We start from the raw sequence: 24,557 nt of genomic DNA, 5'->3' as shown, positions 1-24,557 counted from the left end.
GCTTTTATTGGTTGATTTTGCAAAATCGGGTGCCCAAGCCCAAAGACAATTCGGGCAGAGGCGGTGTGCCACACACTCTATCCCAAGCACGACAGCCCGCAGTTCATGGCACCCCCGCCCCCAGTTCCTCATTGGCTGAGTGCTATGGGATGAACCATCTTTCCAGAACGTCACCTACTTTATTCTTTAAAGTTCCTTCCTCTGGAGCAGATCCCCTCCCCTTCCTCTCCCCCCCCCTCTCCCGCAGTCCATACCCCAGGTGCCTGGGCTCCAGTGATTGTCATACCGGCTGGCAACTGGTGCCCGGCTACTTAATCACCACTTCAGTCCCTGGTGGCTGAAAGTGGACTAACTGGGTGACTCATTTCTCACAAGGGGGCTGGAGCTCCCAGGAGACTTGGCTGGTCTACATCATTAAGCAAACAGTTCTGTGTGTTTTGGGTTTGCTTAGTTTTTCACATTTGTTATATGAAGTTGGGTGAAGGTTTACTGAGTAGATAGGTCAGTTTCCCATTCAGCAGTTCACGCCTATCTTTGGCCTCAATCGCCATAGGGGCACGACACTCAGTCCACTTCCTCCCCTGCTCCCCCAGCCCTGCCAGCTCCCTCCTGTCTGTTTTGAAGGCCAGAGTGGCCATGCCTGTGGGGATCCCAGTTTTCTCTCTTCCTCCATGTTGTGCCCAGCCCAGATGCCTTCAGAAAGTATTGGTTGAACCAGAGTGGAACTGTAGGTTTCTCAGAAGGTTGCTGCTCTCATTGTCTGCTTGTTGCTTCACAAACATGCAAAGATGGCCCCTCTGTGAGGGGCTCCTCTTTCCAGCCTTTGCTTGGGTCACCCAGGTCCTGCCTGCCTGTGTGCCTGCCTTCCTGCCTGCCTGCGTGGTGAATGAGCAAGCTTCCTGTTGTCAAATTATGAAATGGCGTTTGTGAGCTTTTAAATGCTGCTCCCTGTGTGTCCCGCTGTTCCCCGGGGCCTCTGCAGTTCTGACATTCCTGAATCGCTGCTGTGTGTGTGGAGCGGATGCTAGTAATGCGTTGTTTCTCTCTGTAGGACATGTTCTTCAAGTACACGTGGAACAACTTCCTACACACACAGGTCGAGATCTGCGTGGCACTGATTCTCGCAAGCCCTTTTGAAAACGCAGAGAATGGCACCATCTCCGAGCAGGAAGCCGCCAGCGACAACTTGTTACTGAAACATGTATGTGCGCCCACCGCTCGCCTTCTCTGGGTTAGCGTTAGTGTGTGGGAGCTGAGGCTGAAGAGCAGAGTGGGTGGGGAGGGCTGGGTCAGGGATGTGCTTCTGGAAGGGTGGCTGCTCCCGTAGAAGACATGCACGTGGTCCTCTGGAGTCAGGGTACTGCTGGTCACGTCTCTTGGTTCCGTTGTCATTCTAGTTGGACACTGTCCCTGTGAGACTAATTTTTATGGAGTATCAAGCCAGGCTTTGCTGTGGGCCGGCGACTGGCCACGGATATGGGAACTCTGGGTTGGAGGGTGGAACACACGGGCCCAGCAGCGTCCTAGGCCTTGAGTGAGCTGCCTCCCACCTGGCTCAGGCTGAGCCGCTTCTCTGACCTGGCCACACCCTGTTCCACCAGAGTTCCCGTTCACTGAACGTCTCCACACTTGCACATGTAGACCCATGTTAATGAGAATGCTTTTGTTGTTCAGCTTTTCCAGAAATGTCAGTTAATAGAACGGATCCTCGACGCATGGGAGATGAACGAGAAGAAACAGTAAGTGTGTGCTTTTCATTGAGTTGCGTCTGACTTAGGCTTGGGGCTGCTTCTGTAAACCGGTGGCAAGGGGTTGGTGGGTTTGGATCCAGGGGGAGAACAGCTCAAGGCGGCTTCAGGAAGCTCAGCACCGATTCAGTCTGTTTTCCTGTGAACTTTTTGAACTCCCCAACCCCAAGTCCAGAAGGGGCCCTGGTGGCACAGTGGGCAGGCCCTTGGCCCCAGCCGCTCTTCAGGAAACAGGCGTGGCAGGATGCGACTGAAATCTTGCCCTGCCCCTGGGGAGCACGCACACGTGCATGTTGTTGGATTCATTGATGTAGGTCCAGTACCAAGCAGTCTTTGTCATGCAGCGTGACCACTCCGGGATGCCAGTGAATCTCTGACACTGCTCGGCTCTACAGGATAATCGGGCCTTTTGGCAGCGTTTTTCCCCAGGTGCTCCCTGGGAATATCCTGGTCACCTCTATCTCTACCTATCCAGTTTCCCAATTGAGAATGATTGTGTCCCTGCCGTCACCGACCACACAAAATCGACACGCCACCTGGGATGGAGCCTGACCATTTGTCCTTGTCTCCTTCAGGGCAGAGGGAGGACGGCGGCACGGGTATATGGGCCACCTGACCAGGATAGCCAACTGCATTGTGCACAGCACTGACAAGGGCCCCAGCAGCGCGGTTGTGCAGCAGCTCCTCAAAGGTGCGTGTGCGGGGCTGGCCCAGTCAGCTCACTAGCCACCTCTGGGGTTTCTTTCATTATGCAAATGACCTAAAGCTTCCACGGGAGTTATGAGGGTTTGTCCGCCTCATGTAGTTCTGCTCTTCTGACTCCGGTATAAGTGGCGGGCTGGCCACACTCATTCTCAGGACCTCTCCCTCCATTGAGCAGTTGGAGCTGGAAGGGTTGGTTCTGTTCATTGGGCTGTGATGAGTTGTGATGAGTTCAGCTTTTCCCGCAGAAGATGGATGATGTTCCTCTAGTGCCGGGCTCCAGTATGACTTGGGTGGGACTGGCCAAAGGCTTCCTAGAAGACCTGGTTCCCTCTCAGAGCACCTGTCCTTGGGGCCCTTTGAGAGCCAGTCCCCTCCTTCAGTGTGCAGTCACTACCAGCTGGCTAGCTGGAGGCCTCCTCCCAGGAGAGCGGGGCCTCATTGGGGGCCTTTGTGTCTTTACGGGAGAGGACTATGCCGTGACTGCCGGTTTAAAAGCAGCCTTTCTGGAGTGGGAGTTGCTTGGTCACGTGTGGGCATGTATAAACCAGAACTGCTAGATGACGAGCTTGTTTGTGGATAGCTTCCAAACCATAGGCAGGCACATGTTTCTGTGGCCATAGTTGACCATTTCCCCTGGACCCCCAGGTCAGCCTGTGGTGCGGGCTGGAGGAGACGGGTACTTGCAGCCAAGGGGGAAGCCAGTCAAGTGCCCAGCGTGGCCCCGACAGCGGTGGGGGGTGGGGGAGGCGGAGGCTGGCTGTAGCTGGGCTGCCCGGACATGTTTCCAGAGCAGGGAGGGAGGCCTGCCCCAGTCCTTGTTAGCTCTGCTGGTCTGAGTCACCAAAGTGATGCTGCTTCCTCTTTTTCTCAGACCTTCCCGACGACGTCAGGGAGCGCTGGGAGACGTTCTGCACCAGCTCCTTAGGAGAAACCAACAAGAGGAACACCGTTGATCTAGTAGGTTTCTCCAGGGTTCGAGTGTGTTCTCAGTCTTTGCCCGTGTGCTCAGTTAGATGTGAGCACTCTTCTATTCTTCCCTGACACTGTGGCTCAAGGACTGCTAGGAGAGGCCGGTGTGTCTGGTCAGCTCCTCATTAAGGGACTGGGGTGGCAGTAGGTTCACGGAGCCTGCAGTTCTTCCCCACAGTGGGCTGAGTAAGGGCCACTTAGCACAGTGCCCCACTCCTTCATCACCCCTCCACCTAGACACCAGCCTCTGGGACCCTCGGTGTCCTTTGCTGTACCAACCGTCACCAAGCATAGCCTGCCCTCTGCATAGAGGATGCCTAGTGGGGCACAAACCCCATACAGTGATCTTGTGGGTGCTTTCCGACAGGGAATAATGGCATTGATAATTGCTTTTGCATTACATTGGACTTTGGAATGTAGTTCTGTTTGTTTTCTCACAGTCCATTGTGTGGATTGTGTCTTTAGAGATGAGGCGAGGTGCCTTCTTTCCTCAGCCTAGGCCCCCGTGCCCTGCTCTGCTCCACATCGAGGTGCGCTTGTCAGGGCATCCCCTTGGAGCCTGCAGTCTCACTTGTCCACAGGGAAGTGGGAAGGTCCACTGGGCCTTGCTGGTCAGTCCCTGAAGGCCTGCGTCCCCCACCCAGCAGCTTCTTCAGCCACCTGACCGATGGATAGGGCAGTGGGCTCTCAGGAAGGTGGTTCAACTGGAAGGATCAGTAGCTAAGTGGTAACTGTAAGGGGCAGTTCTGCTCATGTGTGTCTTATGGACGGCCTCACGGGAAAGCTGGGCTTTGTAGCCAAGAGCCTGAGCATTCCGAGTGCTCAGCACCTCTCTCTCCGTGTAAAGGCAAGCCCTTTCTGTCACGAGCCCTTAAGGAGTCCTTGGAATGCAGGCAGCGGAGAGTCCTTTGGGTGCATTTTTTCCAGGTTTCTCATGTAAAAGGGAGTCTGTAGGAGCACTGGGGGGTGTCCACCCTGTAGCCATGAGCCAGTCTTCTGTGTGCCTCTGTAAGGTGGCCTGACAGCATGAGGAGGGGCTCGATCCCTCCTGAGCCTGGCACTGGTGTGTTGTCCACCACCATTCCAGAGCTCTGCAGCAGTCTCCAGGAAGGGGAGGGGAGCAGGGAGGTTTGGTGGATGGACCTGGAAAGGTCTGCTGTCAGTCAGGCAGAGCGGGGCTTGTCTCCTCAAAGCAGTGGCCCTCCCTGATCCCGCAGGCTCTTCTGCTGGGCAGTCATTCAGGGATTACCCACATTTCTAAGGAGGCCTCTGCATCCATCCCCTGCAACTAAGAGACCAAACCACATCTCTTGGCATCGCCCGCTTGGTTTGGAGACCAGGAAGAGAAGCATACCCCTCCTTCTGGGAGACCCTGTCCCTCTTCAGTAGGCAGGCATGCATCAGTGGAAACCAGCTCAAATACCTGTAGAGCTGGGGTCGGTCTGTGTGCTCTTGCCTCTTAGGTGGCCCTCTGAGGGGAACCTATCCAGTTGTGGGCTGAGCTGTGTGCGTCCAGTACCTCCGAGCCCACGAGACCCAAGGCTGTGCACAGTGGGTTCACAGGCTGCCCATACTTGGGAGTTTATCATGAAGAAAATGTGCTTTGTGCTGACTACATTTGAGTGAGGGGGTTGGTGGCTAGTGGAAGCCATGCTTAGGGAATGGAGTCTGATGCCTTCTTTCTCGGTGTCCAGGGGGAAATGTCAAGTACAGCTGCTGCTCTCCCAGGTGGGCATGCAGGTCACTCCCAGACCTAGGAGGAAGGATCCGTATCTACAGCTCACTAGGAGGCTTCACCTGCTAGAGGATAAGGCGCTTAGGAACTTACCTGGCTCATGAACTATGAAATTGTTCATAAAATCAACAGTTTTGTAAGAAGGAAGGTCATACCTATAGCTGTTTCCAAATTCCATTCCATTGTTTTACCAACGGGAAAAATGAGAGTGGTGTTGCTTTAGAAAATATCTGCAAGCCTGCTATGTGCCCAACACTTTGAATGTAGACCTAAACTAGATCGACAAACATTCTGCCTCCATGGGGCTTCCATCGACAGGAGAGGAAGGCGGGGGTGGGGTGTGTGTGTGTGTGTGTGTGTGTGTGTGTGTGTGTGTGTGTGTGTCCATATGCACTCCACATAAAGGAGCTTCCAGAGGTTTGTAAATGCTCTCTCTGTCATCTTGTTTTCCCATGCACAGCCCTACCCCCTTTGGTGCATTACATGATAGCAGGAAAGGAAGAAGCCACTGTTATTTGGGGGTAGACAATGCTTAGGGTCAGAGAGTCCAGGAAGGTCTCTGTGGGAGACTCATTCAGACCCTGAAATAGGGGGTCATTCCTAGTGCTGTCCAGGGCACCTGTGGTCAAGCATGTGAGGCAGTGAAGGAACAGGGCTTGTGAGCACTCGTTGTTTAGCTCCAGTCGCTTGTTGTGAATTGTGGGGCTGGACTGTGAGGAGGCAAAGTCAGCACTGTCTTCCTGTGGGTGTGTCTAGAAGGAAGCCCAGGTCAGGAAAGGGGCTCACACAGATGTAGCAGTGAGTAGATCCCGTTTTGTTCAAGTCTGGGGACCAGATGTTAAGCTGGAAACTTTCTCTAACCCATGTAGCTACAAGGGAAGATGAACCCAGAAGTAGGAAAACCAGACTGGTGGAGGCAGAGGTGAATGGACCCAAGGTTGGCAGGCAATGGGCAGGCTGCTGATAGCTCCCAGGGTCAGCAAGCAATATGGCAGACCACTGACTCACATCCATAGTCTGCTTAAGTAAGAGGAGAACAGCCCGGGGACATTTTGCTTCAATTGCTGCTTCCCTGTGATACGAGTAAGGTGCTGCACACACCTCCCTAATGCTCCTGTCCCAGTTGTTCACCACTGGGGATTCTGACCCAGTGAAGTCGGCACACAACCAGACCATCACAGAAGACCTGCTTTTAACTGTGTACAGTGTTCTGACGGCACAGCTGGAAACCTAGGTGGCGTTAATCCGAGGGAGAGAGGGGGTATGGTGGGTAGGGGCTGGGGCTGGTTACAGAAGTAGATTGGACATAGTAGTCTTTCCTTGGGGAAATGCTTTCTCCATACCGCTGAGACTTGTTCTGATGATGGAGTTTAAGTGGAGCCTGTGCGGGGCTGAGGTGTCTGGCACACTGCAGCTACTCTGCAGGGTCATTCCCTTACTGATTGGAGCTTGGCTCTCTGGATGGGGTCAGGAGTAGCAAGCAAGTGAGGGTGCTCCCATTTAACTCAGCCAACCTCCTGATATGTTCTTTGAGTTCTCTTCTGGGTCTACTCGTGGTGATGGGTGTGCAGTGTCTTTCTGCCAGCTGGTCAGTAGCTTCCTAAAACCACCAGTCTGGTCACCTGCAGGCAGCTGAGACCAAAGGGTATTCCCAAGGACTCCCCTCAAACCGCTCCTGATGCCAGCTGGTGTTTGCCCGCTTATGGTCTGGAGTTAGCAGTTGAACACACTTGCTTGATTAGAAAAGGAGGGGCTGGGGGGCAGGGAGCATGGATTTACAGGAAATCAACTCTATTTGAACTCTGTGTTCAAGATGCTCAGAGCTCTCTAAGGCCAGGGGAGAGGAGAGAGAGGAGATCAAGATGACTCTGGGCCAGGTGCCACTGTATTTGAATTTGACTTTGAGCCAGAGCTAGAATCCCCTCACTAGGCAGGCAGGGCCAGGTGCTAGCTTGGGTAACACTGCTTTCGGCCAGCATCGTGCTGGGAAATCACAGCAAGTAACCATCAGAAGCTGCGAGCTGGTTCCAGGAATTCCACGGAGTTGCTGTGTAGTAATTACTATGATTGGCTCTGTATTAATTTACCCGGAAGTGCTTGTTTCTATTGGAACACCTCCCCCACCCCACCCACCCCTGGCCAATGTGTGTCTCTATCATGATCAGCCAGCAGGGACGTCCATGCTCGTGTCAGTGCCTGGAGGGCCCAGGGCTGCATCCTGACAAAGCCTCCCTTTTGTGTGGGCAGTAGAGGTGCAGGTTTAGCAGGACCTTGCTGGTAAGCTGGGGAGTTGCCTCTAGGTGCCAAGCTCCCTGTGTCGTGATCAGAAAGCCCAGACCTGGCACAGGTGCAATGGGGGAGCATTTCCTCTGAGTACCTATGCCCCACCCCCACCCCCACACTTGAGAGAAGAGTCTGAACTCACACGGGAATCCCCAGACCTTTACCCTCCCACCCCAGTGAGCACTATGGGACAGCTGAGCCAACTGCAGTCGAGTGCCAGGACATGAGCCGGGAGTGTTGGGTGGGTTGTGCACCTTCATATGACTGATTGTGTTTTGTTTTCTGTTGCATACAGTGAGAAGAAAACTGTGCATTGTTGTTGTTGTTTTCCATAAAATGCGGATTCCCATGTCCACAACCTCTCGGTCACAGTCTTTACGTCTTTATGCACGTAGGTCACAGCCTGCCACATTCATTCATCCAGTGATGATGAAATTGACTTTAAAGAAACGGGTTTCTCACAGGACTCTTCTTTACAGCAAGTGAGTCACGCCTAAAGCTTTGCTTTTTGTTTGTATTTCAAATGCTTGGTCTAGTTACCGATGTCCACCTTGCCTTACGCCGCACCCGGGACTGCTCTCGGGAGCCACAGGCCTGTGAGGCCATAAGGCAGCTCACTTCGCAGGAGGTTTGAATGGACCTAGTGTGGAGGGCAGGCTTTAAACCAGCTGAGCTGTGACCTGATGGGTGTACTAGAGGGTCCAAGTCAGCGGTTCTCACCCTGTGGGTCACAACCCCTTTGGGGGTTGAACGACCTTTTCATAGGGGTCGCCCGATTTATAACAGTAGCAAAATGACAGTGATTAAGTAGCAACATAAGTAATGTTATGGTTTTGCAGGGGTAGGGGGTTACCACAACATGATAAACTGTATGGAGAAGGGGTGGAGGCATTAGGAAGTTTGAGAACCACTGCTCTAAGTGCACGTTACGGTAAAAGGTAACCCCCTCCCCCCAGTCCCTGTTAGCATGATGTTAGAATCCTGTTCTTTGATGTTCACTGACCCCCCCACTCCCCCGCACACCTTTCTGCTCAGCCTCTTGCCCCCAAATTCACCTCCCTCTCTTGGCTGGGGAAAGTTGAGACTGAATCACATGATGTGGCACTCTCTCCTGGCCGTCAGGTTCAGGAGCCCCTATTGAGAGTTTGCATCTGTGTCTGCTGGGCCTGTCCACTCTGGGCATGTAGGCCCGGCGTCCACTGGTGTGGCCAGGGCGAACAGACACCTCTCCTCCCTGTTGGGCCCCAGCTGCTGTTTGTGTCCCCCCGCCTCTAAGCCTAATCTCATCCCAGGGCCAGGACAAAGCCTGGTGACTGCACTGTCCCTGTCTGGTGGAGGTTGGCCTGAGCAGGTTCTTGGTGTGGGCGCTGAGACGTCACGTTCGCAGATGGCTCTGAGTCATGCTGGCACCTCGCTGGGTTCTTTCTCTGGAGATGCATTTTTGAGGCAGCTGCCCTTTGGAAGCCATGTCCCTGCAGCAGGGTCAGAGAGCAGCCACCGCGGTGACGCCCTGCACCTCGGGACCGCCTTCCAGCTTGTAAATCCCTGTGGCCCGAGCTCTAGGGCATTGTCCCAGGGGGCTTCTCAGTGACGAGTCTACTCTCCTGCCCCAGGCCCAGGCTTATGCTGCCTGCCACCAAGTGGCTTTGAGAAGACGACTGACTGCCCAAGCATCCGGTCACAAGCAGCCCTACTGCTCTCTAGCCAGGGCCACCAGTATGCTTCTAGCTGCTGCCCTTATTTCATAGTGTCTGTCCTCTGGATCAGACTGACTTCAGAGGCCCTTCCGACCACAGGCCACAGCAGCTGACCGTTTCTCATGAAGCCCCGGTCTTTTTCTGTGACATGTCCACACCTCCCTAAACTTGTCCCGTGAGCCCAGACATATTCACCCTCTCTGAGGGCACAGAGCAGTGTGGATGGGAGGTGAGTTCTACTATCTTGGATTGGAGAACAGCCAGGATTTAGTCTACAAAGTGCATTTTTATTTTTTGCAACACAGGGAAAAGATGCCTTCCAAAGCCAAATATAATATTTATTTGATAATTATCTGTAATGTAGATTATCCATGCCATAATTCCCTTCCACTGCAGCAAGCAGCCCTGTGTTAGCAGTAGTAGTGTCTAGGCTGTGCCCCACAGTGAAGCCTGGGGCCGGGTGCAGGATCAGGTCCAGAGGGTCCGCCTAGCTCAGTGTAGCAGTGGCCTTAGGAACATACTGGGACCCCCATGGCTTGCCGGGAGGTCTCCACTCATTCTCGGGACAGAGTTGGTGCACAACTGTGGCTGGTCTGCACTCCCTTCGCCCCGGGTGATGTGGGAGCTTGCTTGCTGGGCCTGGTGGTGGTGCTTCTGTTGAGCGCTCAGCAGCTTCTTGCCTCTCTTTCGGCCTCCCAGACAAGAGTGCACGGGGCCTGGACTCCAGAGTGACCTCTTCCCTCCCACCTCTCCTCACAGAGGGCTCAGAAAGTGGCCCCGGGCTACAGTCTGCCCACCTGCCCTCCAAGACCACGTCCGATTTTTACCTGGTGCCCTGTGTGCAGGACTGGGACTGCATCGGTCACTGTCCTGGGCTGACGGTGGGGGGTGGGGAGTGGGGTGGGGCGGGCCCCCTGGTTAGCTGTAAGGGTAAGGTTGGTGGTGCCTGGAGGGGATAGGTAATTTCAGATTGTCACATCTCATTGACCCTCGTAGTGTGTCACCTACACTTATGGTGTCATGCACAGCACACCTGAGGGGTCACATTTTAAAACTCCCCTGCTTTTTTTGGGGGGGGGCAAATGATATCTCAAGTTACTTTTTTCTTTTTAGAAAAACACCCCAACTCTTTGAACATTATGGCTACCTAAGTAAAATGATTTCTAGGACAGAAATGGGCAAGTAGTATGTAGAATGTCATTAGAATCATTATGTCACTGTCACTGGTCCTGGGGTTGCCAGGCCTTTTCTGATTATCAGATGCAACAAATGACGTCCAATTTTATTGACCAGTTCGGCTTCAACGATGAGAAGTTCGCGGATCAGGATGACATTGGCAAGTGAGTACCTGTTTCTGTGTCCCTTTCCAGAGACACCTTGAGTCTGCGGGTTCAGCTTTCCTGGGTGGGTTGGAGGGAGAGGCTGGGGTTTGCCTCTGTCCTCATGGGGCCCAGCCCAGAAGCACCGAGGACCCTCTGCAGGGAAGGCCGCCCCACTTGGGCACTGGACTTCCTTCCTTCAGTGGCTGACTTTGTTAGGCAAGGCATCTCTGGGCCCGGGCCCCAGGTCACCATGGTGATGAGCGAGGTCTGAGCTTCAGCTGGATCTCTGTAGCACTCCAACCCAAACCAGGCCTTCTGCCCTGGGTCAAGCCAGCCTTATGGGACCCCTGTAGGACCAAACCCCATTGGGTTTCTGAGATCACTGGGCTCTCCGGGAGCAGCCTATCAGCAACCAAGTATGTAAAGGGGGGTGTACTCCTAAACACACTCACACACAGACACACACCCCTTCCTCCAAAAGTGGCCCAAAGCTCCTTTGGACAGAGCTCTCGTGGAATGCGTTTTCCCCGCTAGGTGAGCATCCAGCCACTCGCTCTGAGTTACTGCACCCAGTGGCATCTCCTGGGAAGGTTCCCTTTGATCATAGTGACATTTTTTTTCTTTTTTTTTGTAAGAGAAGTTTGGCTCCAACCTCATTTTTTGTGATGTCCAATTAAGAGAGCAGCGTGCAGCTGTGAAACTTTGTTTCCTGCCCTGGAAAAATGCTGCAGAAACTCGTGACGTTGAGAACAGCTTACAAGGACAGTGCTATAGGGAAACTCAAGTACGAGTGGTTTTCTCGTTTAACAAAAGGTGAAATTCAGTTGTTGACAAACGTTGTTCTGGACAGTTGTCAACTTCCCGAACAGACAAAACGTCGCTCGTGTTTTGGACTTAGTAGTAAATTTAAATACATAGCTTTGAAAAAAAAATTTCGTTTTTTTTTTGGGGGGGGGGGTACCTCTTCATAATTACTAGGCCACCAGCACTGCTTTGTCACACACCAGTAGCAGCTTCTCTCCAAGACAGAGTTGGCTTTGGTGCACCACCAGCCCTGGCGGCCAGCAAGCCGCCGCATTGGTGAGCGGAAGGCAGGTTCCAGCTCCTGACCACAAGGAATAGGGCCCCTGAAAGCAGCCCTTCCTTTCTGAAGCTCCGTGAGAAAATCTCAGCAGTGTACACACAGCTGGACTGACTCTTGGCCGGGCATGTTCCCAGCAGCCTCCCTGCTTCTGCGCAGGCGCTCTTGCTGGCAGTAGATGCTCCGTGGCAGGCTGAGCCCCAGTCCGTGGTGGCAGCTGTGTGACATCGGATGCAGGTGGTAACAGGACTAGTGGTTCCTACTCCAGCCAGGTTCTGCAGTAGGCTCATCACTACAGTGCCCCTCCCCCTCCCGGGGGTGCCCTGCATGGGCAGGGCTGGGCTTTCCCTCCTCGGCCTGCTTGGACTCTCAGAGTGACTCTGTCTCAGTGCGGTAGTGGGCCAGCGTCGACTTGAAAACGTTGTGTTAATTGCCCCAGAGCTTCCTGCCACATTTGAACAAAGTTCAGCATAGTTCCCCTGTGTCTCCTGTGGATGTGAGACTCTTTATCTTGTCTCAAAGGTGGCCAGATCCCTTCCCAGTCTGACCCAGGAGCACGCCTCCTGCCCTTGATGGTTGCGCCTGCATGTGACCGTGAACTGCTCTGTGGGGGGAGCTGCCCTGTGTGCTGGTGCTAACAACACCCCTGCCTTGCCCTCTCTTCACAGTGTGTCTTTTGATCGGGTGTCAGACATCAACTTCACTCTGAACACAAATGAAAGTGTAAGTATGAGGACAGCCCTAGCCCCCTGGAGAAGGGCAAGCGGCCTCTCCAGGGAGGTCTCTCTGGTCTGTCCACTGCTCACCTGCTGGCCGGGCCCCTGTGACCATGTGAGCGGCAGCCAGTGTAAACCGTGCTTGGGCCCTGGCCCACCAGGATCACAGCGATTGCACTGTGTGCAGACGTTCCTTCAAAGAGGAGAAGACTCCAGTCCCCCTCAGCTGTGTGTGGGGCCAGCATTGCAGACGGCCTGCGTGGATGTGGGGTCAGCATGAGAGACCACTGTGGGGTTGCTCGGGTGGCAGCAGGACCCCTCGGGCAGGGGCGGGGGGAGTCCACAGTAACACAGTGCTCTTACTGGGCAGAGGAAGACAGCAGGAGGACACGGGCCGTGCTGTCCCGCTTCTGGAGAGACTGTTCTCCAACGCTGTGCACAGGTGTCAGTGGCACACTCTGTCTCGTAAAGGAAATAGAGCAGTGGGCACAGAGGAGCGATAGTACAGAACAAACACTTGGTAACTTTTTAAGTCCAGCCATCTCCCGATGGAATCCAAATCGAGTTTATAGGTCCCTCTGGGGAGAAGAGGCAGGAGATGTGACGTGTGTCTCTGTCTCTCTCCTGACGGCACAGGGCAATATCGCCCTGTTTGAAGCCTGCTGTAAGGAGCGGATACAGCAGTTTGATGACGGGGGCTCCGACGAGGAGGACATCTGGGAGGAAAAGCACATTGCGTTCGCACCGGAGTCCCAGAGACGGTCCAGGTGAGGGGGTGCTGCTGCTGGTGATGGTGGTGATGTCTGCGGCATGGCACCCAGGAGCGGGTGTCTGCCGGGGGACTCAAAAAGTTGGTGGAAAAATTCCATTCTCTTTTCATTCCATTTTTTTTTTTTCACGGACATTGTGAAGCCATCTTGTGAATTTGACAACATAGATGGTCCTTGAAAGACGGTGCCGTCTGTGATGGGATAACATCTATATGCATACAGGGAAGGTAGAGTTAATGCAGCTATGCAAATTTGCACGTCAACCCTGAAAGCCAATAATGAAGGAACGGGATTTAACAAGCTTTTCTGTCTGAATTGATGGAGTAGGCAAGTCTAGATGCATTGATAATCATTGATGATTGGAGGGCAAAAGTTGGAAACAAATAGGAAAGAACAGCAGCTAGAAACTGGCCTTGGTGATAGGAACAAAGGGGGGTCACGTGATAGAGCATTTGCAAGACTTCTTCATCGCCCATGGCCCACATAGACGTGTGTCTGTCTGTCTCTGTCTCTCTCTCTCTCTCTCTCACACACACACAGATTCATAGATGAATCTGCCAAACATCACAGGGAAAAAATTCCACTGATTGTACACAGCAGCTTCCAGAAAAGAGGCTGTTTTGTGTCTCCTCCAGAGAGGGGGTGGGGGGGGGCATCAGCATCACCCAATACCAAACCTGGCCAACAGATTGTGGGAGCAGCCAGCTGCTCTGGGGACCATAGACAGGAAGTACATTTCAGGAGGCTAGCTATCCAATTCATCAGTGGAACACCATGACCAGGCTTCTCCTTAGGGAGGATACAGTGTGGCCTGGATGTTCAGTCGCCCCACAAGCCCCCCATTTATCCCTGGCATTAAAACACATCGCAGGAGAGAGACAGGGATTATGGGTGTCTATAAACAGGGGACGCCTCCTGAGTTAGCATAGAAGTAAGGGGTTGGCGAGCTGAGTTGGGCTATGCAAACAGCCCCCGCCGCCTGGGAAGAAATGGCATGTCTGCAGGCCATCGCCCTGGAAAGCCCGGGCGCAGCCCTGCACTACCTCGTGGGGCCGCCGCTTGTCTGAATTGGCTGCAAGGCAGGGAGAAGTCAACCCAGTGGCGGAAGGGTGTTTCTCAGACGCTGGGCCTGCTCTCACGACTTGTCAGTGTCATGGCGGGTTAGAAGGGAAGGGGGGCTCTTGACCGGCTATCTGCAGGAGGGCTTGGGAGACGTGCTGGATTGTACAAGGTTAAGGGTCAGGTGCCCTAAGTCAGATGGGCTGGCAGAGGAGTGGGGCTGAGCTGGGAGCCAGGGGAGGGGCCGTGTTCTGGTGTCCGGCTTTTGCCGGCCAGGGAGCACCATGTAACGTGTCCCCCTGCCCCTCTTCTCGTAGCTCGGGGAGCACGGACAGCGAGGAGAGTACCGATTCGGAAGAGGAGGACGGAGCCAAGCAAGACCTGTTTGAGCCCAGTAGCGCCGGCGCAGAGGACAAGATGGAAGTGGACTTGAATGAACGTAAGGGTCTTCCTGGTGCGCTGTGGGCTGGGCGCGGGCGCTAGGAGACGTGAAGGGAGAGGGGCTGAAACACGCTGTGGCTTGGGTTCTGGCCTGGGAACGCTGAACCGTGATCAAGAACGACTGAAGGATGCTGGACTGCCAGACCTGATGATTGCAAGACGTCCGGAGAGAGGAGGGAGGCGAGGCTTCTCCTCGTAGTGTGTTCACCTGGAGGGGTCCATCCCGGGAGAAGGGCGTTTTGCTTGAATTAACTAGAGGGCAACAAAACAGAGCTATGGCCTCCCATCAGGATGGGCCGACACACCCTGGCTGCAAGAGGGCTCCTCCACCCAGCAGGGTGAGGCCGCCCAAGCGGGGCTGCTCCTCCTGGACATGCTGGGTGAGCGTGCGGGGGCGCAGTGCACTGGCTTCAGTGCTGGGAGAGACTGCTGGTGTGGAAAGACGACACAAGACTCATGAATGGAAAGCCAGTCCTGTCAAGCGTGTACCAGGAAGATGCTCATGGGTTCCCGCAGCGTGCAACCAGAGCTGTGAGCTGTGTAGGTCTACAGACAAAGGAAAGAGCCCTCCCCAAGGACTGCTGTGCTTCTTGTCCTCCAGGAAGTGCCAGGCTTGTCCCGACCAGCCAGCTTCCTGTGGCCTGTGCTGAGTGCCCAGCTGTCCTTAGCATACAATGCACCTTTTGTTTAAAGATAGGACAAGAGTGCACTTCTAGAGCCCTCGCCCCGCTCCCCACCCCAGCAAAATGCTGTGCCACGGCCCTCTGTCCAAATGAAACCCTGGTGGCACAGTGGCTGGAGTGCTGGGCTGTGAGCTGGCACGTTGGCATTGTGACCACCCGGTGCTCCGAGGGGGACGTAAGAGGCCATTTGCTTCTCAGACGGGCGCAGCCCCCTGTCCTGCAGGCTCCCAAGAGACCGCTCGTGGCCTCACAGAGGCAGTGGGTTTGCTTTGCTGATGATAACAATGTTGTCAGTTTCGCTGCACGGACAATCCGTAGGGAGCTGCCAGGAAGGCTGGGTTCTGAGGAGGATGAGACTGTTGCTAACGTCACGTGGATCTTCACCAGCAAGGTGGTCACCTGTGTGCTATTGACTAATTGTGTGGATCCTAATGAATGATGGATAGCACTGTACAGAATGGAAGCTCCAGGACACGTAAATCTGCAGGTTCAAGTAGAGGAAGGGCACACTGCATGGTACCACATAGGGGCAGGTGTGTGTTGGGGCCATATCCTTCCACTGCCCTTATTCAGTCTGCATGCTGAGCAGACGACCCCAGGAGCTGGACGGGGCGCACAAGAAGCGGCGCCACCTGGCGTGCTGCAAGCTGCAAGGACTTGAAGCGCTTGCTGAGGCAGACCAGAGACTGGCCTTCGGTGTGTGGATCACACCTCGGCATCAGACAGGTGCTCACAGCGTCAATGAGCAGTGAGGCAACTGAAGCTCTCGGGACGACTCTCGGGTCCTCTGTCAGTGGCCGTGGAATCTGCAGCCAGGAAACCCACGGAGGAGTTACGTGGGGCAGGCTACTGCAGGAGACTTCTGCCTGGCTCCAAGTCGGGCCACACCTGAGTCTCAGCTGCCCTCCCAGCTTGCCCGCCTCCCAGCAGCTGGACGAGCACAGGCTGTCGCCACCCTGTGTGTGGTGGGTATTCTGCTCTAGACAACCGCTTGGCGTCCGTGCAACCTGACTGCTCTCCTCCCTCTAGCTCCCAGCTGGTCAGCCAACTTTGACGTCCCCATGGAGACCACCCACGGTGCCCCCTTAGACTCGGTGGGGTCTGACGTGTGGAGCACAGAGGAGCCGATGCCGGTGAAGGAGACGGGCTGGGCTTCTTTCTCGGAGTTCACGTCTTCGCTGAGGTGAGTGTTCCCTGGAGGGAGCTTGAGTCGGGGAGGCCCGGGGGTGGGACATGCAGGACCAGGCGGGGACCATGCAGATGGACCAGCCCGAGGGGGAGAAGGGTCACCTTTATCCCTCCTAGGGGTGGGACTGTTAGAAACTCAGGATGAGGGAAGTGGAGGAATTGGACAAGAAAGGCAGTCGAAATACACACACACACACACACACACACACACACCCCGCGTCGTTAGCTGGGATGGAGTGTGCTTGTGAGCAATGTCGGGCGGCCTGGTGTCGCAATGGTTAGAGTTGCACTGCTAACCCAGAGGTAGCAGTCTGGACCTGAGGAATGTCCTGGAAAGAGAATGAACGGGTCTGGGAAACCCACAGGGATGGTTCCACCCTGTCCCCGTAGGGTTGCTGTGAGCCATTGGGGATGGCTCTGTGGAGAGAGAGCCAGGAGCCACACTTGCTGTGAAGGTGGTCGCAGGGCCTGGTTCCACTGCAGCGCTGTGCTGCCTGGGCGTGGGGGCCAAGGGGGCCTCTGGGAAGTCCCTGCTGCTCTGTTGAGGTCACTCCCAGCCCACCTGGTCTATTTGAGGCAGTCATCTGCTCTGGCTGGGCTTGTTGCTGAGATAGTGACCCAGCTGTCTGTCCCCCTCGGGAGTCGGGAGTCATCTCTGAGGTTTGTGACGACCAGGGAGGCCCACTGCTAACCGCTTACACCCAGTCTCCGACCTCCCCGCAGTGCAAAAGACTCGGTGAGGAGCAACTCACCCGTGGAGATGGAGACCAGCACCGAGCCCCTGGACCCCCTGACCACCAGTGCAGCAGCCCTGACGGCGCAGCCAGAAGGTAGGAGTACAGGGGGCTTGGAGCAGCCTGTGGTGCCACTCAAGCTTTGTTGGCCACACTGTCTGCTCCGTCCGCAAGGCAGTGTGTCGACCCAACCCTGACTCCTAGCTCTGGGGCTGAGGTGCAATGCTGTCTCCTGGTCTCTCCCCCAGTCATCACCCAGCTCCTGGGTGTCGTTGTGTCGTGCCCTATCCCCCCACCCCCCATTAGTCTGCTTCACGTGGTTCCCAGCAGTAACTGACCGGTGGTCTCCACGGGAGCTTGTTGGGTTCTGGATTCTTTCTGGTCCTCAGAGCAGGCGGCTGTCCCAGGCCGACAGTGCACAGACCCAGGAGGGACAAGGACTGGGAAGGTGGGCACGGATGAAGCGCCCTGGGGGGAGGCCAGTTGTTCTTGTTGGTGTTGGGTTGGGTGATTTCCTTGTGTTCCTTAGCAGTTCTGGAAGGGGGCGATTTGGGACTGGCATCCAGGCAGTGACTTGAGGGCATAATCCAGGGTCCCATAGTCTCTCGTCAAAAAAGGGGTCCCAATTGGGGGGCCACATTAGAGCAGGGAGCCTGGGAGTCAGAGTGCAGGGACACACCTGCTGCGCCCCAGCTATGGGCTCAGACACGGACTGAAGCCTGCCTTAGGGTGGGGTGTGTGTGTGTGTGTGTGTGTTTCCACCTGGGAGTGGGGCGTGACCTGTGCCTCGGGCTCTTTCCAGTGCCAGGCAATGTGGTCATGGAGGCCAGCTCTGATGGGGAGGAGGATGCCGAGAGGACAGACAAGATCACCGAGACAGTGATGAACGGCGGTATGAAGGAGACACTCAGTCTCACGGTGGACGCCAAGACCGAGACGGCCGTCTTCAAAAGGTAACGTGGGCTGGCGGCCGTTCCACCAAAGATGAGCCTTCATGGGGCAAGAGAGGCTGGGTGCTGCTTCGCCTCTTGTCTCGTCCTCTCCTTTGCTCCTGCTGGGAGCGTCACACCCTTTGTAGGGCAATCTGGGATCTGTCATTCTGTTTCCCGTGAGCTATGTATGGGGAGCCCCTTGTGCATGGAATCAAAGAGCCGGGTGGCTTGAAGTGCATGCCAGTACCGACCGGCCTGACGGACCAGGCAAACCTCGGTGAGAAGTGGATCTGTGGGCCCCCACTGTCACTCTCGTGCCTCTCTGGGGCAGTGGCGGACTGAAGGCCTCCACAGAAGCGCACTGCTAAAAGTCGTGGGTCCGAAGGTGGGTCACAGTGGGAGCCAAGCGGGACAGCTGACCAGTAAAGAAAGAAGCTCAGCTGGGCCCGCTGGGGGGCCGCCTCAGCCGGGCTCTCTGCCAGAGAGGTGACACGGGAGCCGTGGTCACAATGACAGCGAGCCAAGACTGCCGAGGGAAGACCTGACCGATGCGTGCAAACACAGGTGCACAAAGTCGTCCTTAAACTTAAGACTGTCCCCTAAAAAATTTCATCCAGCTCTTGGAAACCTGCTCTGGAATCATGGGCAGTAACATGTTACAGACTCCTTAGGGAGCTCAGAGGGAGACTTGCCTGTCCAGTGTCCGGACCTCTGCAGGTCTCGGGGTGGATGTTGTGTGGGTCAGAGTGCTGGGCTGGAGGCAAGAGGCCCCAAGCTTGCCCGCTCCTCACCACAGTGCTGCCCTAGGGCTCCTCGCCGAGCTCACATCCTCCCTGCTGCTCTCCAGCTAGGCGGCTGGTCAGCACCTCGCTCCTGGAGAAGAGGAAGCGCTGGCCCATCTGGTATGGTCTCCACTGCCTGAGGGCAGAAAGGAGCTTTTCCACCCAGTGTGCGGAAATTTAAGTGCAAAGCTGAGAACTGGCTGGGCGGCCTCCGGGGGAGTACCTCCTGGAGGGGGCGGGTGTCCGGCCCTGCAAGGCCAGGTGGAGAAGATAGAACATTAGAACACGGTCACTCCTTTGTTCAAGGAATTCTGCACACCACCACGGGAAGGGAGGTTGCCTGAGTCAGAAAACAGGCTGCAGACTCAGCGACTGAGCAGCGTGGCACAGTGCCGGTAGCTGCCGCTCTCCATCTCCGGAGACTGCAGAAGGTGGCCAGTGGACACTGGGGCATTTGGAGGGGACACCTTCTCAAGGATGGCCAGGAGCCTGCCAGGGACTGTGGGCTGGAGGCTCAGAGTTGGAAGCAGCTACATGGGAGTGATCAGTGCACCCTGGCCGTCCTCCCAGCAGCCCAGTGCTGCCGCCAAGACCAGAAACACACCGAGTCTGAGCTGCAGAAGCCAGGTGCACTTCCCAGACCCTGTAGCTGCTTTGGCTGGAGGGTGGGGCAGGGACCATGAACAGGGAAGAAGAGCCAAGTGGAGAAGACTCTTGCTTAGGACTCATCCGAGCGTCACAGACCTCACTGAATCTCTGGGAGGTCGTGCAACTAGCTGTCCACAAACAAGGGTTTTTGTGAGCAAACCCAGTGGGCAGAGAGGCGCGTCAGGTCACCATGCAGTACTCAGCCACAGGGTGCAGCGGGAGGAGGGGGAAGCTAAGTGCCTTGGCGCTCACCTGTCCACCATGAGCATGCTGCCGCTCCTGCTCCCAGACAGTTTTCCCTTTGGTGCGGCTTATACCTGTATGGGCTAGGGTCACCCCTTGGCTGGCTCAAGGAGCCGCCCTCCCTGCGGGCTCAGCCCCTTTAACGGAAGACTCATTCCTTCAAACAGGTTGGCTTGAGCCTGCAGCTCTGCTGGTATGCAGGCGTGGGCTAGGGTCCCACCGGCAGTGTGGGAGTGTTCTGAAACTCTTGTACATTTCTCTTTCTGTTTTGCACACTTGGCTTCAGAGTGTTGAAGTCCTACCGGTATGTGCGGTGCGCGTCCCTCTCCTGACACCCTGCATCCCACCTCTGTGTCCCCGTGCTTGTCCCCAAGCATGCTCCACCCGAGGGCGCCGACTCCACGGCCACGCCATCTGCATGCGTCCGCGTCCTGCCCCGCCCCGGCCCCCCCGTGACTCTGCCGCTCTCTCTCCTGCAGTGAGGACGGGAAACTGCCTACCTCTCAGGATGCTGCTTGTAAATACGTGTTGGAGGAGAGCCCCGAGGTGGCGGAGGCCAAGACCACGGCCCCCCAGGTCCCCAGCAGCCCGGAGCAGAGGTAACGCCCCCATGGATACCAGGGTCCTCCATCCCAGGGGCATCGAGGAACCTAGCAGTGCCCAGAGGCCATTCTCAGGCCTTGGGGTGGGGGGCATCAGCAGCCCTTGTCCTGAGGAGGCAGGATCTCAGACCACTGCTATTGGGTGAGTTCTTGAGTTGAGACAGTACTGGGCTTCATCCAGGATTGGCAGCCAGTCCTCATTGTCACCAGAAACCCTGTCAATGCCCCCAGCTCTCGCATGTGGCCCCTCCCCCTCAGCTGGAGGAGAGTCTTCCACAATGATGGTTGGGGGGCCCCGTGGCCCTCTGAGTGCTCAGGGAGGCCCAGGCACTGGGCCTTGAGGCGGGAGGTGAGCCCCTCATCTGGGGCATCTTCAGGAGGCCCCTGAGCGCAGCTGGGACTGAGGCGCGTCCTTGGCCCAAGGGGCCCTGGTCAGCCTTGCTTGGGAGTTGTATGTTCCCTGGCAGGGTGTGGACCCTGCAGGCCACTGTGGAACTGCTGCCCCGTGGGTTGTCCTTGGCCTCCAGTCTCTCTGGAAGCATTCTGTCCCATCTCCCCGATGGTGGCTCTGTTCCCCAGGACCAGGTGGCTTGTAAGCCATGTTAGAGAGGCTTACACCCCCCCCCACCCCCCAACACACACCACAAATACAGAATAGAGACCCCCGCTGGAGTCACCCAGCTCACGGTGACTGGGGGTGGTGGAAACAGTACATCTTCACAGGAGTAGCCAGCCTCATTCGGAGAAGCAGCAGTGGGTTTGGATCACTGGCTGGGTGGGGCGCTGTCTGGTGTTCACCCCCCAGCTACCAGGGCTCCTTTCCCAGCCATTTCTCCAGGTAATTTGTTGGTAGTGTGCGGGGGGGAGACCAGCAGAGGGCACCATCTCTCCACCAGTCAAACACACCTGGCTGCCATTGGTCTCTGTCTCTCAGGCCTGTTGCAGGACGGAGAGTTTACTCTGATCGGAAAACCCTCCACACACAAATTCCAGGACTTGCCTGAGGGAGTCTTAGGTGGTCCTGGTCATTCCCAGTCAGTGGTCTCATCTCCTTAACGTCTGCCTGAGTCTGGGTGCAGGAGGACCTGCTCGCTCACTCCTGGCTCACGGCCTCGCAGACCCACACTGAGCGGGGGGCGCTGGTGGGAGAAACCCCGGGAAGTGTGGGAGCAGCTATGTAGCAGGCAGGGAACTGGGCCCCTGGAAGAAGGGGCACAAGGTTGGTGAGCAAGCCCAGGAGCCCCCAGTAGGTACACAGAGTGTGGTGAGCGGCCTTGGTGAGCAAGGCCCTCGTGTTGTGTCATATCAGGCTCAGGCACTGGCAGTGTGAGAGGTTCAAGATCAGCCCCCTGTCCCCCATCACAGGCAGGATCCATCCCTTAGACTGGCCATCAGTGCTCCCTCCTGACGTCTGTCAGTGAGGACTGCAGACCAGCTGTAGTCCTGGATAAGCAGGGCATCCTTGTCCTTGGGGCACCAAGAACCCCCGAGCGAGGCTGAGGTGTTTTCTGAGGACCAGCCCATAGGTGTGGTGCAGGCAGGCTCGGGTACTCTGGGGAGCAGAGGTCATGGTGTGCGAGGTGTCTATGCTTGTGTGCTGGTCTTGGAGGCTGGCTCAGAAGGTGTTGGCAAGCACCACCCACCCACCCCCACCCCCCATCTCCAGGTCCTCACCAGAGCCTTTCTGGTTTCTGGCCTCTCCAGAGATGGGGTGGGCCCTGTCCCGGCACCACTCTGTTACCTGGCACTCGCCGTGTGGGTGCACCTCTCTCCGTTCCCTGCAATGGGCAGCACTGGGGTCGGTTCTAGGACTGACCGCTGGTCTCATCCCCCCATGGGGAACACCCACCTCAGCTCAGCCTGGGCCAAGTACCCACCAGCTGCTAGGGAAAGTTCAGGTGTGACTCACTGGGTTTTCTGGCGTTAAATTCATGGATGGGGTGTTCCATTTGGTGCCAACCATGGGCTGGGCTTAGCTAAGTGACAATCAAACGTGTGCTCCCCACCACCCAGGAGCCTGAGCCACTGCCCCTCCCCCTGGCAGTAGCATGTGTCTCACCTGTCTGTCTCGCCCCTCAGGACTGACCAGCCAAGTGCACCCGGCGACCCCACAGTCAATGGCCCAGTATGATGCGTGACTGCTGCTGCTGCGGACCACAGACCACCGTCACCGGGGCTTCCAGTCACCGCTGCACTCGGCGTGCAGGCTCAGGACCAGCACCCTCTCCACTCGACGCTGAGACATTGTACAGAGCACCCGACGTGTACAAAGACTGCACACTGACCGATGCCAAGGATTCCCCCGTATGTTTATATTGTATGTTCTAAATAATGGGGGCCTGTGAAATACGGCCTGCCAGCCATGGGATGATTGTCGTAATTCTATAGTTAAAATGGCTGGAAGAATAGTTTTATAAAGTGAATACACAGATCTATTGTATTTGAAACATAACTATTTGACAATTGTTAGTGTGACCAAAGTACTAGGCAGTTTTCCTACATTTTCCACCTTGTACAAGATGCTGGGTTCCTTTCTCCTCCAGGCTGACAAAAGGAGCTGCAGGTGTGAGAGGCCTGCGTGTTGCTTTGGTTGCTCTGACGCCACGAAGGTGATGTGGAACACAGACTCTCTGGTGTTCTTTTTATAAGCAGTTTTGGTAACTGTTTTCTGTATTGTTTTGAACGGATCAACAATGTTAAGTCTATCGGTAGAGATTCAGTATTTATTGCTACAGCCTAGTTGATAATTGACATTCTTGTGAAGCCGTACGCTCTGTTACAGTCTTGTTTGTTTGAAATGACTCTCCTGCAGGTGAAACACTAGAGTCTTTGGAGTGGGGATGGCTCGTGGTTTGGGTTCTCATTGGTTTTCTGTTCTGTTCTGTTTGGGGTTGTTCATATGCCGCTTTAACCCATTCACCAAGTTACCTTGCTGACCATCACCCTTGAGTTCGGAAGTCCCCGAGCCATCTGCGCAGGCGACACACAGATGGCTGTCGGCCACCTCCTGCCCCCGGCATGCGGATGCCGCCCACATGTGCAGGACAGGCCTGCGCAGGGCCCGCCCCGCTCGTGCACACTGCAGCCTGGGCAGCCTGTGTCCCACGCTAGGTTCCCACTCGTCAATTCTAAACCAGCGTGGCTTTGTTTTTTAAAGAACTGGTTTGTGTACATATATGTAATGATTATGGATACTAATTCAATGTAATTTATAATTTTCTATGTCAGTGTAAAAAGAATCACCTTCTCAAACGGCTGAAGCAATATACCGTGTGTTGCCACACGTCTGCTGAAAGGGTTAACTGACTTCACCTCTTGCACCTTTAGATGCAGCTCAGTTCTCGTTTCTGTGATCAAAAACGACCTGCGCCTTTTTACAGCCCTCGGTCTGTCCTGACCAGTATTTAAAACCAAAAGGGTATTCTGAAACATGGCCAACGATGTGTTTAGAGCAGCGTCCCGAGCAGTGTGCCTAAGCATCACACTGCGTGCGGAAATAAAAAGTCACATGTCGACGCCGCCCACCCGCCTGCCTGCCTCTCTCTCTGCTCAGTGGCCAGCCCGTGGCCCAGGAGCCCGGGGGCAACCCTGGGTTGGGCGTGGGGGAATTCTGCGGCTGCTGCCCTTGGAAGGCACTGTGTACCCAGTACCCAACTGGGACCTCTTGGACTGCCCACAAGTGACCCCAGGCAGGCCTGGACTCGCAGGGGTACCGTGGCTGCGTCCCCAGTCCTCCCAGTCTGCTGCTGGCGAATGGGCAGCGCGCCACGTGGTGGTTCTTTGTCTGCTGGGCTCTGCCAGGAGTGGGGTCCTTCAGGCTGAGCGGTGGCTTCCCACAGTGTGTCAGCCACACTGAACAGGAAGCCCTAAGTCACTGGGTGGGGGACAGAAAGGTGCTTCTTAAAACACGACCCATCCAGGTTGACTTTAAGGGGACGCTCCCCTCCCCCGTGCCTCAAGCAGGTGTGCTCCCGAGCATTTATTCGGGAAGACTGCAGAACCCACGTCTACTCAGGATTTGCTGCCACTTCAGCGGGGCATATCCACAAAGGCGGTGGGCTGTGGTGATGTCCGCTCAGCCACGGGCCAGGATGTGGGTGACCAGTAAGAACATCAGGAGTCAGAAATGGCCCAGGCGACACACCACACACTGTGGGGGACACGCTAGAGCTTGCCAAGGGCCCTGTGGTGGCTGGGAGCGGGGTGTGCTTTCCTCCAG

General features: G+C 55.8%; 1 protein-coding gene across 7 annotated transcripts in view; it reads left to right on the top strand.

Moving 5' to 3' along the window:
* The window catches only part of PPP6R3 (protein phosphatase 6 regulatory subunit 3), a 95,354-nt gene extending 71,500 nt beyond the window's left edge, over positions 1-23,854 (top strand). For 3 of the 7 annotated variants that reach the window (XM_075545247.1, XM_075545248.1, XM_075545249.1), the window contains 14 exons: positions 1,052-1,201; positions 1,675-1,739; positions 2,324-2,439; positions 3,325-3,410; positions 7,836-7,922; positions 10,380-10,477; positions 12,209-12,263; positions 12,893-13,023; positions 14,403-14,524; positions 16,239-16,392; positions 17,121-17,227; positions 17,934-18,084; positions 20,216-20,335; positions 22,418-23,854. In XM_075545247.1, coding sequence (XP_075401362.1) covers positions 1,052-1,201; positions 1,675-1,739; positions 2,324-2,439; positions 3,325-3,410; positions 7,836-7,922; positions 10,380-10,477; positions 12,209-12,263; positions 12,893-13,023; positions 14,403-14,524; positions 16,239-16,392; positions 17,121-17,227; positions 17,934-18,084; positions 20,216-20,335; positions 22,418-22,469 — 1,494 coding nt within the window. In that variant the 3' untranslated portion in view covers positions 22,470-23,854. The remainder of the gene's footprint in view (positions 1-1,051; positions 1,202-1,674; positions 1,740-2,323; positions 2,440-3,324; positions 3,411-7,835; positions 7,923-10,379; positions 10,478-12,208; positions 12,264-12,892; positions 13,024-14,402; positions 14,525-16,238; positions 16,393-17,120; positions 17,228-17,933; positions 18,085-20,215; positions 20,336-22,417) is intronic. The other 4 variants (XM_075545251.1, XM_075545250.1, XM_075545253.1 and 1 more) reach the window with 4 other exon arrangements.
* The last annotated feature ends 703 nt before the right edge of the window (positions 23,855-24,557 follow it).

This window comes from Tenrec ecaudatus, chromosome 4, assembly GCF_050624435.1.
Source record: "Tenrec ecaudatus isolate mTenEca1 chromosome 4, mTenEca1.hap1, whole genome shotgun sequence".
NCBI lineage: Eukaryota > Metazoa > Chordata > Mammalia > Afrosoricida > Tenrecidae > Tenrec > Tenrec ecaudatus.
Note: the sequence above shows the minus strand (reverse complement) of the source record. Positions and strands in the feature narration are given on the sequence as shown.